Source organism: Hyla sarda, chromosome 11 (genome assembly GCF_029499605.1).
Source record: "Hyla sarda isolate aHylSar1 chromosome 11, aHylSar1.hap1, whole genome shotgun sequence".
NCBI classification, from domain to species: domain Eukaryota; kingdom Metazoa; phylum Chordata; class Amphibia; order Anura; family Hylidae; genus Hyla; species Hyla sarda.
Window position 1 is genome coordinate 45705719 of NC_079199.1, and position 13910 is coordinate 45719628.

The 13910-nt window shown below is 40.8% G+C and overlaps 2 protein-coding genes across 8 annotated transcripts in view; one reads left to right on the forward strand and one right to left on the reverse strand.

Annotated features, from left to right (window-relative positions):
• SYNE2 (spectrin repeat containing nuclear envelope protein 2) overlaps positions 1–13910 on the forward strand; it is a 355793-nt gene that overhangs the window by 304862 nt on the left and 37021 nt on the right. For all 7 annotated transcript variants that reach the window (XM_056546593.1, XM_056546588.1, XM_056546590.1 and 4 more), the window contains 2 exons: positions 2181–2336; positions 9128–9286. In XM_056546593.1, the coding sequence (XP_056402568.1) occupies positions 2181–2336; positions 9128–9286 (315 nt within the window). The remainder of the gene's footprint in view (positions 1–2180; positions 2337–9127; positions 9287–13910) is intronic.
• The window catches only part of ESR2 (estrogen receptor 2), a 196711-nt gene continuing 189956 nt past the window's right edge, over positions 7156–13910 (reverse strand). Inside the window, exon 10 of the mRNA XM_056546604.1 lies at positions 7156–7385. Within this exon, the coding sequence (XP_056402579.1) occupies positions 7357–7385 (29 nt within the window). The 3' untranslated portion in view covers positions 7156–7356. The remainder of the gene's footprint in view (positions 7386–13910) is intronic.

The window sequence follows — 13910 nt, forward strand, 5'->3', positions numbered from 1 at the left end:
AGAGGAAATTCTTTTCTTTTTGGAACACTGATGACATCACGAGCACAGTGCTCTCTGCTGACATCTCTGTCCATTTTAGCAACCATGCATAGCAGTTGTATGCTAAGGGCAGCATGGTGGCTCAGTGGTTAGCACTTCTGCCTTGCAGTGCTGGGGACTTGGGTTCAAATCCCACTAAGGACAACAATAAATAAAGTGTTATTATTATTATTATTATTATTATAATAACGTCAGCAGAGAACTGTGCTCGTGATGTCATCAGAGAGCATTCCAAAAAGAAAAGAATTTCCTCTGTAGTATTCAGCAGCTAATAAGTACAGGAAGGATTAATATTTTTTAATAGAAGTAATTTACAAATATGTTTAACTTTCTGCCACCAGTTGATTTAAAAGAAAAAAGGTTTTCACCGGAGTACCCCTTTAAGATGTCTGTTATACGTGTGCTGTTCTGTTATTCCACCATTTGTAGACCCACTAAATGAAGGATCGGGCTTTTCAAACACTGCTTCTCTTTTTTTTAATGCAAAAAAAGCCCCATTCTGTCCACAGGTTGTGTAGAGCAGTGGTCTCCAACCTGCGGACCTCCAGATGTTGCAAAACTACAACTCCCAGCATGCCCGGACAGCCTTTTTTTTTTGGGGGGGGGGGGGGTAAATCAGAGTAGTATAGAGGTACAGTAGATGCTTTATAGACTTTCTCTTAGGCTAGGTTCAGACTACTGAATTTCCGCCTGCAATTCCGCTTTGAAATTGCAGGCGGAAATTCCGCTTGCTAAAATGTATAGTGTAGTGAATGTTTCCGTTCATAAATTCACACTTCGGAATTTGTGAAGCGGAATTTGTGAACGGAAAATCCGCTTGGAAATTTCTGCCTGAAGAATGGCGGTGCTCTTTCTTCAGGCGGAAATCCGTGCGGAACACACTGCAGTCTATTGGAGACTGCAGTGTCCGCGCGGCCGCCGCAATACTTCGGCGGTAGGACCGCGCGGCACTGCGCCATCACCATTGACGCCTATGCAGTGTTCGCGGACTTCCGCGCAAAGAATGAACATGTTCTTTCTTTGCGCGGAACAATTTCAGCGGCGGATTTGTCCGCCGCTTAAATTCCGCAGTCTGAACGGGCCTTGGGGAAACCCATTCACACTGATGTTTATGTTCACAGCACGTAATTCCGTTCGCGGAATTCTGCGGGAATTACGTAGTGTGAACATATCCTTATGGTTCTTCATATTCTTGTGTATATATATATATATATATATATATATATATATATATATAACCAAACCTAATGCAAACAATAAATAAATACTAGAGATGAGCGAACTTACAGTAAATTCGATTCGTCACGAACTTCTCGGCTCGGCAGTTGATGACTTTTCCTGTATAAATTAGTTCAGCTTTCAGGTGCTCCGGTGGGCTGGAAAAGGTGGATACAGTCCTAGGAGACTCTTTCCTAGGACTGTATCCACCTTTTCCAGCCCACTGGAGCATCGGAAAGCTGAACTAATTTATGCAGGAAAAGTCAGCAACCGCCGAGCCGAGAAGTTTGTGACAAATCGAATGTACTGTAAGCTCGCTCATCTCTAATAAACACACTTTCAAGTTCATAGGGGGAGATTTATCAAGACCTGTCCAGAGGAACGTTGACTTGTTGCCCATAGCAACCAATCAGATCGCTTCTTTCATTTTTAACAAGGCCTCTGCATAATGAAAGAAGCAATCTGATTGGTTGCTATGGGCAACTGGACAACTTTTCCTTTGGGACAGGTTTTGATAAATCTCCCCCTCATTAAGTACAATATGCGCTGAAAAAAAAGCGTAAATAATAAACGTGACTGAGGCCTAACTTGACTCTTTCCAGCAATGTTTATCAGGGGAGCCATATCCCTGCTGCTCTTCCTTCCTTCCTTCCCAGCCTGTTCCTTGTATACTTCCCAAGTCTTCTCTAATTTAACACCTTCAGTGCCCAGAGGAGGTCAGCCCTGCAGCCTGTTGCAGTTGGCCTTGGATGGAAGTACAAGCAACAGGGGAGGCTTAGCATTGTCCCAGAGTCATTGTGCATGTCTAAACACCCAGCCCCCTTCCCATCCACCCCTCCCCCCAATGACCAATCACAAGATTAAACAGGTTTGGAAAAAGCCAGAGCTGAGCTGTAAGGCTTGTCCCTTGTGTTTCAATGCAGGAGCTAGAGGAAGCCCTGGATGAGTGGGGAGACAGCCTAAAAGATCTGGATGACATGAAGTCGGAGTTATCCCAGTATATCATAGCGGAGGATGGAATTGTGCTCGGGAATCAAGTGGAGGCATTACACCGGCAATGGGAAGAGCTGTGCCTGAGGGTAAGTCACTGAGAAAGCTGTGTTTCTGTAGGGTAGTGTTTTCCCATCAGGGTGCCTCCAGCTGTTGCAAAACTACAAATCCCAGCATGCCCAGACAGCCGAAGGCTGTCTGGGCATGCTGGGAGTTGTAGTTTTGCAACAGCTGAAGGCACCCTGCTTGGTAAACACTGGTGTAGGGTCAACTGTTTACCCATAGTGCTGCAACATTGTGTCTTCCCATCTGTCTGTGTACACTTACTTGTTACATAGTTGGTGTTCTTATATACAGATGTAGCAGAGCTGGAATGAATGTAATGCTTTAGGGTTGCAGTGATTTGTCAATGTAGTGTTATAGTTTCAGTAGCACTTGTAGCGCAGCTGTTTCAGCTGATAGGAATTGGGTTGCATGATTTCTATTTCAGCAGATTGTTGTACATTGTTTTATATCTAGTAACAATAAGACTTTGGGGGGGGGGAGAGAGACATGAGTTACATAGTTATTGCCCAAAAAAGTGTGGCCCAAGCGTAACACAGCACGCAAAGAGGAGACGGATGACTATACAGCAAGAACCGTGTACAGATGAAGCAGAGCTGAACTTGTCGTTTGGCGCTTGTAACCCACAGCGCTGTCATTATGTGGTTTTACATAGGACTGCAGGTAACCTTATTGAGCTGTATATCAGTCTACAACTTAAGGTCAGTTCTGGACAAGAGTAAGGGTGCATGCGCACCACATTTTTGCAATACAGTTCCCGTATCAGGTTTTTGATGAAAAACGGATTCCTCAGAACCTGACTAAACTGTGTCAAAACGTGTGTACAAATTTTAACCATTGAAAACCGTATACAGTTTGAAAAATGATGTCTGGTTGCATCCGTTTTTTAAAGAAAAAAACGTATACGTTTTTAACTTTTCACTCCGTTTTGAATAAAGTTTCACTTGTTTGATTGAAATTCCAAGGAAAAAACTGTGCAAAGTCAAAAACCGTATGGTGAAAACCGGATGGAACCGTACGCACACACACAGTTCTGTACGGTTCCCATTGACTTCCATGTTAAAAAAAAAAAAAAAAAATACAGTTTTTCACCCGGAGCAAAAATCATGGTAGACTACGGTTTTGGGTACGGGTAAAAAAACGGACACAAACGTATAAGACGCAAAACAGACTAAACCAGATGATGCGTTTGACATACGGTTTGCAATGTTAAATCAATGCATACGGTTTTCTATACGGTTCCGTACGGTTTTTAACTTGAAACCGTATACAGGAACTGTATAACAAAAACGTGGTGTGCATGCACCCTAATACAGGAGCGTTTCCTGGTCTAATCACCCAAACAGATCCTTACGACGCTTTCATTTTGGGTCTTTTGGATATGCGGTTAGACCAGGGCTCATGGGCGGTGTTATACTTGTCTGAAACCGTTCTCAGATGTATGCATTTTACTGTGGAACATGGAGAAATTCATCTTTTTGCTGACAAAACATCCCCAGTCTGATGAATGGAACTTGTTTTCAGTCGAAAAGATTTTGCAACAAATTTTCCGCACATAAATCCACCCTTACGATACGTTCGTACATACTCAATCCGCTCTGAGTTTTATTCATAGGTCCATCAGTCACATTCACTGGTATTGTGCTGTAATCTGTTGTACATTTTTGGTGCAGAATTTGCAAGCACTTCCACATATGTGAATATGGCCTGTATGACTTCTGGGCCATTATGATCTAAATATGGCCTGTATGACTTCTGGGCCATTATGATCTAAATATGGCCTGTATGACTTCTGGGCCATTTTGATACAGGTTTTTTTTTTTTTTTTTTGGTAAAATGAACATTAGCTGCAGTAAATGGTTTCCTGTGTGGCTTAAAGGGGGTTATCCAGGAAAAAAACTTTTTTTTATATATCAACTGGCTCCAGAAAGTTAAACAGATTTGGAAATTACTTCTATTAAAAAATCTTAATCCTTTCAGTACGTATAGGCTTCTGAAGTTAAGGTTGTTCTTTTCTGTCTAAGTGCACTCTGATGACACGTGTCTCGGGAAACGCCCAGTTTAGAAGAAAATCCCCATAGCAAACCTCTTCTAAACTGGGCGGTTCCCGAAACACGTGACATCAGAGAGCACTTAGACAGAAAAGAACAACCTTAACTTCAGAAGCTCATAAGTACTGAAAGGATTAAGATTTTTTTTTAATAGAAGTAATTTACAAATCTGTTTAACTTTCTGGAGCCAGTTGATATATAATATAATAAAAAAAAAGATTTTTCCTGGATAACCCCTTTTAAGGCTGAGTTAACATCAAGTATTTTGTTGCACATCAAATGCCAAATTAGGTGCTAAAAAAAAACAGCAATGCACTTATTTTCAGTAGGAATACATGCCACAGCTCACACTGTGAATAGTTGCGCTTATTTTTTTTGGAGCACGCACACCAAAGTGATATGTCCCATTTCCTAACCGTATCATATGAGAACGTTCCAGCCGCTGATTTGATTTCTCTGAATGGGGCTGATCTGCATCCATAACAGTTAGTAAAAAACATGTCAGAAATCCAAGGCTGCCTTCAGAATTTCTTCCACATCATGTGCACACAGCCTATGGATACAGCCAGACATGAGGGGAGATTTATCAAAACCTGTGCAGAGGAAGAGTGGAGCAGTTGCCCATAGCAACCAATCAGATGGTTTCTTTCATTTTTAAAGAAACATGTAAAAATGAAAGAAGCAATCTGATTGGTTGCAACTAGAGATGAGCGAACTTACAGTAAATTCGATTCGTCACAAACTTCTCGGCTCGGCAGTTGATGACTTTTCCTGCATAAATTAGTTCAGCTTTTAGGTGCTCTGGAAAAGGTGGATACAGTCCTAGGAAAGAGTCTCCTAGGACTGTATCCACCTTTTCCAGCCCACCGGAGCACCTGAAAGCTGAACTAATTTATGCAGGAAAAGTCATCAACTGCCGAGCCGAGAAGTTCGTGTCGAATCGAATTTACTGTAAGTTCGCTCATCTCTAGTTGCAACTTATACTCTGCTCAGGTTTTGATAAATCTCCCCCATGGTACTTAAAAAGCTGCATCAACTAGTGTTTATTATTGGAAATGGCCAAATGATTCTGCAGGTAAACAGCAGCGGAAAAGCACAAGGCCTTTATCAATCTATTGACATACAGAAATGTATACCAGCATGGTTTTTAGCAACTATATGTGGCTGTGCCCCTCTGAGTGTGCATTAGATAGTCTGGGATCCCTATTGCCTGTATACTGCTTTTATAAAATCTACTGAATGTCTATATGTAGACCGGCTGGTTAAATGGATTAATTTGCATGTCCTGTCAGTCTGTGTATTGTTGCGCAGACCTCTGACATAGGCCATAGTTATGGAATGTTGAAACGTTGTCCAGTTGTACTTTTTATGTACGAATGAAATAAAAAGCATCCTGTGTACCTATTGGCCCATCTATTCTATCCAACAGTAGCGCTTGGGATACAGAACCCCCGTATTTTCTGTACTTCCTTCATATACTGGCATTAAAGGGGTACTCCACATTTAGTTCCGAATGCTGGGTACAGGCTACGGGGGTCGTGACATCACACCCCGCCCCTCAATGCAAGTCTATGGGAGGGGGCGTGACGGACGTCACGCCCCCTCCCATAGACTTGCATTGAGGGTGTGTGACGTCACGAGGGGGCATGGCTGTGATGTCACGACCCCCGCACCCAGCGTTCTGAACTAAACTTTCCGGACGCTGGGGTAGTGGAGTAGACCTTTAAGGTCCCCGCATTCAGCAAGCTTAGTGAATGCTGGAATCCTGACTTTTCTACATGGACCTACCTCCCTATGCACCACTGCCCATGGAGTGTTGACAAGCTATCTATACCAAGTCAACCCTGCACAGGTGCGAGATTGGAAAAACAGGGCTCAGCTTCCAACTGACTGTCAATCAAGCAGGGAGGTGGAGTGGGGAGACATTTCAGCCTTTAGCACTTTAGGGGCTTGAGAATGCCTTTTTGACTCTTTGCATTTTTCTATGTTATGGAAGTGCAGATAGCTATATGAAGGATACCATGTGTCTCCTTATCTTAGCAGATATCTAGCAGTGTCAGTAGTTTGGAACATGAATTGCAGCTGATAGATACGCTTTATAGTGCCATACTTTGATCCTGCACAATATTTAGCTCCAGCATGGGGAGATGCAGGCTACGCTGGGTGGTGTGGTTGGGGAGGCAAGCGTACTATGCTCAGCGAACTTCTGTGCATGAGCCCTTTTCTTATAACTAGGATTTCCGAGTACAATATGGTTGCCTCAGGAAATGCACCATCCAGCATGGCCTGTGTCTCCCCACGCTGAATCTTAAGATCGCACAGGATTGCAAGAGGCTGCAGTGCTTGCACAAGTGCTTCAAGCATTTCAAATAGCTGATTATTGTGGGTGCGGGGAGCAAACCCCACCCTTTATTGTTGGCAAAGACATGTCAAAAGTTTTGATCAGTGGGGTCTTAGTGCTGAGACCCCCACTGACTAGGAGAATGATTGCGCTTGCAGTGACCTCTGTCCTTTGGCCTCATTAAATGTCTGGGTGGTGATAGTTGCAAGCCAGGGAGTGACGTGCACTACAGTTAGCACAGAAACCTTGACTTCTCAAAACTTTTGTGACCATTCAAAAGTTTTTCTAAATGACAGATATTCTTTTATTTTCATGTTCTACATTCGTCTTCAGCTATTTAACGCCCAGGAAAGAAGTGGTCGGGCATGTTTCAGTCCAAGTCCAGCTCCCCCAATACTTGATAAAGTGATGGAGGATTAAGGATGATCAATATGACCATCTTAAGTACAGCACTATGTTGGTCTAGAATCCTAGATAATCTGTCACTGGCTAGACATGGCCCTCTACTGTATTACACCTAACTAGGCTGTTACTTTCCAAAGTTTACAAGTAGAAGAAACCTTGCATGAATGTGGCGAACATTTTGATGTGATGAATGTCCTCACATGGGGGTGGAGTACTTTTGTTTAGGAGCCAGTCTGGCAACTACAGGAGTCAGGTTGATCTTCTTTTCTTATGTAGGTCTGCAATAAAAAAAATAGTTAGGAAATGGCATTTCTAAGCACATAGGCCACTTGACTAACTTGTCTAGGGCAATGTAGACAATTTTCTGCTGATCATTGAGACCTTTTCATGGTAGAAACAAGCAGAACAGTAGCCAACCAATGGCAGATATCTGTCAAAGGTTGATATGCCATGTTGGATTTTCTTGTTTTCTGGTGCTTTTAGTTTAATATTTGTTCATGCCGAATGACAGATCTGTACCCCAAAGGTAAACGTCTAGACCAGTCCACACATAATAGCAAAGAGTGATCAGTCACTTTTTCTGAAATGTCATTTCTATTTATGGTATTGTCATTGTCATCTAAGACAATAACCTTTACTTACCAACCATTAATGACAGTGAGTGGGAAATCTCTAAAGTATGTTCATCTTTACACTTTTATTGGTCTGAAATGTTCAACATGGATTCTTCTGCCATAAGCATTGAGGGACTATCCATTCGATATGGCTTCAATATCTCATTACTGGACATCCAAACAATTGGGACCCCATTTGTACCTACGAAAATGGTCTCAATGGTCAATGCTTTGCATCTAAACCCCCACCATTCTTTTGGGTTTCTGGGAAGCTACAATGAATGAGCAGTCAGTTTCACACTCTAGATGACCATTTTGCTTCTTAACTGTCCCTACTTTATACCTTTTACAGTACCAGCCTAAAGATTCTCATAGACTGACAATTTCTATTGATAAATCGTGATCGTTTAGTTTGTTCTGCTACATACAGGTCCCAGACCTCTGGTTTTATAGGGGAACTCCCGTGGACATTTTTTATTTATTTTTGTATACTATAGAGGAAATGCTTTTCTTTTTTGATTTCTCCTCTGTCACGACCACAGTGCTCTCTGACCTCTGCTCTTCATTTTAGGAACTGTCCAGAGCAGCATATGTTTGCTATGGGGATTTTCTCCTGCTCTGGACAGTTTCTAAAATGGTCAGCAGAGCCCACCATGGTCATGACAGAAGAGAAATCCAAAAAGAAAAGCATTTCCTCTGTAGTATACAGCTACTAATAAGTACTGAAAGGATTAAGATTTTTTTAATAGAAGTAATTTACAAATCTGTTTAACTTTCTGCCATCAGTTGATTAAAAAAAAAAAAAAGGTTTTCCACCGGAGTACCCCTTTAATAAGAGGAGGGTCTGCATTGGACAAATCTTATTTTACCAGCCTGATTCTTGTTTTCTGTGGAGATGAGCAGTGTCTAAGATGTTTGGCCCGTCTGTGTCTGCTCTATAAAGAAGTGAAGTTGAGCTGACTATGTATTTTGGTTTGGCCAACTGTTGTTGATGCTATGTCTATGATCTTTGTGTATGGAAACTTGTTCGATGCTAAGCCTGACATAGGGTATCATTCTCAACATGACTTGTGTACTGCCCATAGAAGTGGTGTTCTACATAATTACATCCCTGTGATAGGGACCATGTTGGGTCCTCCATAAGTAGCTGCAACCCACAGTGGCTGCTCTATTCCAAATGCATTGACTGACCATGAGAAACTCCATCCCAAGTGTATAACAATGTTGTCAAGCAGCCCAGGCAAGAGGCCCCACATCCCTCCAATGGTCTGATAAATGTCAGACAGTCTAAATGGATTTATTAACCTATTATGTTGTCAGGTTACAAATCTCCCACTGTTAACATGACAGATGTTCTGGTTGGTTGTGTAAATCCATTGACGCTGATGACTTCTCCTCCAACATAGGTGTCTATGAGGAAACAGGAGATTGAGGACCGTCTTAATGCCTGGAACATATTCAATGAGAAGAACAAGGAGCTATGTGACTGGCTGACACAGATGGAAAGCAAAGTATTGCAGACGGGTGATGTGAACATTGAGGAAATGATTGAGAAGCTACAGAAGGTACATGGAGATAAATGCATATAGATAATGTTTGCATAGAATCTCCACCTCAGATGTGTATTACAGCATCTAGTATGGTGACAGTGGTTTTCATTATATGACATCATGGGAACGTAAATCATTGCTGTCATTTAAATAAACTTTTAACATGTCAAAAGTTTAGATCACATAGGGTATTAGTCCTGAGACCCGATGTAATTGTGAGTTATAGCTGGCCCGCTGCTCGATTCCACTCATACACTCCATAGACTATAATGAAATGCACTAGTCTGTCCTGGTGACCACCCAGAGAGTAAAGCACCCTACCATGTGCTTCGGCCGGCTATAACTCATAATCACAGTGGGTCTTAGTACTGAGACCCAGTGTGATCTAAACTTTTGACACGTCTAGGTGCCATGTCATAAATTTATATACATGACAGTAACTCTTTAAAGGGGTTGTCCGGGACATACATTATATATGGCTGGGGTGGTGTAAGATTGAAAAAGAAGTCTGACTCTCCCCTCCCCAGATCATCTGCTGCTCCAGGTCTGATATCATTCAGTCCCTGCTTCTTTCTCCTTCCACAATAAGCTGCCTCAGCAGGAATGGTCCTGCTCAACCAATCATTAACCATCCTCATCTCTGGGTTTTGGAGACAACCTCATGGCTGGAGGTCTTTCTATGATCTGTTGTTAATGCAAAGAGCACTGAAAATATATAAAAATATATATATATATATATATATATATATATATATAATATATCTATATCTCAACTGGCTCCAGAAAGTTAAACAGATTTGTAAATTACTTCTAATAAAAAATCTTAATCCTTTCAGTACTTATGAGCTTCTGAAGTTAAGGTTGTTCTTTTGTAAATCCTCTGATGACACGTGTCTCGGGAACCGCCCAGTTTAGAAGGAAATCCCCATAGCAAACCTGGGCGTCCCCATTCTAAACTGGGCGTTTCCCGAGACAGGTGTCATCAGAGAGCACATAGACAGAAAAGAACAACCTTAACTTCAGAAGCTCATAAGTACTGAAAGGATTAAGATTTTTTAATAGACGTAATTTACAAATCTGTTTAACTTTCTGGAGCCAGTTGATATATAGTTTTTTCCCTGGAATACCCCTTTAAGGATCTTCTGCTTCCTTGCACCAGTGTATACACTATTTCCATATATAGATAGAAGTTGGCAGAGCTTGCTTAGGATTTTATAGGTCAGGGATTATCAAGGACCTCTCAATTTACTTCAATATATAGTATATGACTTTATAAAGAAGATTTGTAGAGCGTCTTCCAACTTTGTATGTACTAAAATGAAAAATGTGCCTGGTCACCAACCAGGAGAACTGGCCTGGGTATGAACTGGTTAATTAACCTCTTGTGAAATTGCCTTGTGTTCATTTTCACATCTTAGTAATTGAACTGAAATGACTGTGATTTCTTCTGTGGAAGGTGACCAATGTCAGTGAGTAACACAATAAAACAGTACCAAGTGTGTGGGGTTCCAGGCCCTGACAGGTTAAATCTAGCATAAATTCAAATCTTTCTTCTTTTTTGCGACGACATCCATTCAAATTTTTCAAGTGAAACACACAGAGCAATTAATCCATAAATGAGCGGCAGGAAACCGCATCAGGCTGGCGTATTGCCAACCAAATAGGTCTCTGGCCCATGATAAGCTTGCCATGAGGAGATATGCCTGCCCTTATATAGCCACACCCCTCTCTGTGTGACATCATCCATACAAATAATGTATAATTAAGAAACAAAACCAGTCAAAACATATACAGGAAATTACAATCTCAATGCGTATAAAAGACTGTCAAAACTCATGAGTGCATAGAATAAAACAATTTTGGGAAATGTTGTGAATTTTTCTCCAAAGTGTTAAATGGTAACTCTCATTAAAGCTAATTTTTGCTGTTGCACTCATTATGGTAAATAAAAATATTTCTAATATACTTTGTTTAAATAAAAATTACGTTTTCTATGTTTTATTGTTCTTAAAAAAGCTCAAGAGCACATTTTCCCCCATCTCATACACAGACTTTGGACCAAAGTCCAAACACAGGAAGTGCCGCCTGGAGTGCTGAGTGGGGTGTGTCCAGCCTCATCCAATCATAGCTCCTCTCGCACTTAACTGCCATATGCTGTTGGTTGGACACCCCCCCCCCCCCTTCAGCACTCCAGGCTGCACTTCCTGTGTTTGGGCTTCGGTCCAAAGTCTGTGTATAAGATGGGGGAAAATGTGCTCTTGAGCTTTTTTAACCACAAATAAAACATAGAAAACTTCATTTTTTTTCAACAAAGTAGATTAGAAATATTTTTTATTTACCATAAGGAGTGCAATAGCAAAAATGAGATTTAATGAGAGTGCCCATTTAATAGAATCCCTAATATTTTCCTATGCCAGTTTTGCTGCAATATTACTGCAGATCTTTCCACAGTGGCAAATTGACCAAATCATGACGACTGGTGTGAATTTGTTGACTATTTTAGTGCAGAATATGTAATTGTTAAAATGTAAAAATCTTGTGGAATCCACGTATATTTTTCTTCCATCCTGTAGTTCATACTGTGGACTATGGTGGAAGTCCCACACCAGGGTAGCCAGAATGCAGATTACCCCATTCTGGGGCTCTTCCGCTGTTAAATTATAGCAGAAATTCAATGCTATGTTTTCTGCTGTAGATGTATTTTTTTTTAACACAAATAATCTGCTGTATAATTATTGCCTTACAGTACTTGTTATATACTATATACAGTGCACAATGGGTAATCTAACCCTTGAACTCTAAACAAGACTGTGAGAATACAGAAAATTAGCAAGGAGCAAACTGTTTGTTCTGTGCACCCAGGCTTTTTCTTTAGAGGCATTAAAGGGGTACTCCACTGCCCCAGTGTCCACAACATTTTGTTCCTAATGCTGGGTGCGGGCTGCAGGGGTTGTGATGTCAACTGCCACACCCCCTCTCATAGACTTGCATTGAGGGGGCGTGGTGTGACATCACGAGGAGGCATGGCTGTGATGTCGCGACCCCCGCAGCCCGCACCTAGCATTCAGAAAAATTATTTCCAGACACTTGGGCAGTGGAGTACCCCTTTAAGAGCTGGGAAGCATTCCAGATCCTGAAGTTAAACCCTTCACATTCCAGTACTGAACTACAGGTCTCATTTACTTCTACGCTACTAACTACACTAATGTGTTATTTCCTGTGGATGTTTTTCACTCTTCTTGTTTCTTAACTATACGTTATATATTTAAAGACGATGATGATGTCACATTTACTCATGGCTGAGGGAGCGTGGCCAGTAATGCCGGGCATAGCTTCTCACAGTGAGGTTAGACACATGAAACGCGTCAGTCTGGTATGGTTTCTCTGCTGCTAATTCGATTATGGATTTTTTGCTATTGCTGCTTTTCTACTTGGACAATCTGAATGGATATTGAACTCATGCTGGAATTCTCTTTATGCTGCCTTAAATGTTGGTGAATACACTGTGTGGTATGTTAAATCTTAAATAATTGGTTGATAATGAATAAGCAAAGTTGCCTGGGTTATGTATTTTTGGCTTCTGTGGGTTTGCACTTAAAATATTTTAAAGGGGTACTCCGTTGAAAACCTTTTCTTTTAAATCAACTGGTGGCAGAAAGTTAAACACATTTGTAAATTACTTCTATTACAAAATCTTAATCCTTCCTGTACTTATTAGCTGCTGAATACTACAGAGGAAATTCTTTTCTTTTTGGAATGCTCTCTGATGGCATCACAAGGACAGTTCTCTCTGCTGACGTTATTATAATAATAATAACGCTTTATTTAATCTTGTCCTTAGTGGGATTTGAACCCAAGTCCCCAGCACTGCAAGACAGCAGTGCTAACCACTGAGCCACCATGCTGCCCTTAGCATACAGCTGCTATGCACGGTTGCTAAAATGGACAGAGATGTCAGCAGAGAGCACTGTGGTCGTGATGTCATCAGTGTTCCAAAAAGAAAGGAATTTCCTCTGTAGAATTCAGCAGCTAATAAGTACGGGAAGGATTAAGAATTTTTAAAAGAAGTAATTTACAAATATGTTTAACTTTCTGCCACCAGTTGATTTAAAAGAAAATAGGTTTTCACCGGAGTGTGTATGTATATATGTATATGTGTATGTATGTATGTGTGTGTGTGTGTGTGTATATATGTATATATATATATATATATATATATATATGTATATGTATATGTATATGTATATGTATATGTATATGTATATATATATATATATATATATATATATATATATATATATATATATATATATATAGTGTGTGTGTATAGTTTAAACAGATTTGTAAATTACTTCTATTAAAAAATCTTAATCCTTCTAGTACTTTTTAGCTGCTGAATACTACAGAGGAAATTCTTTTCTTTTTGGGACACAGAGCTCTCTGCTGACATCACGACCACAGTGCTCTCTGCTGACATCACGACCACAGTGCTCTCTGCTGACATCTCTGTCCATTTTAAGAACTGTCCGGAGTAGGAGAAAATCCCCATAGAAAACATATGCTGCTCTGGACAGAGATGTCAGCAGAGAGCACTGTGTCCCAAAAAGAAAAGAATTTCCTCTGTAGTATTCAGCAGCTA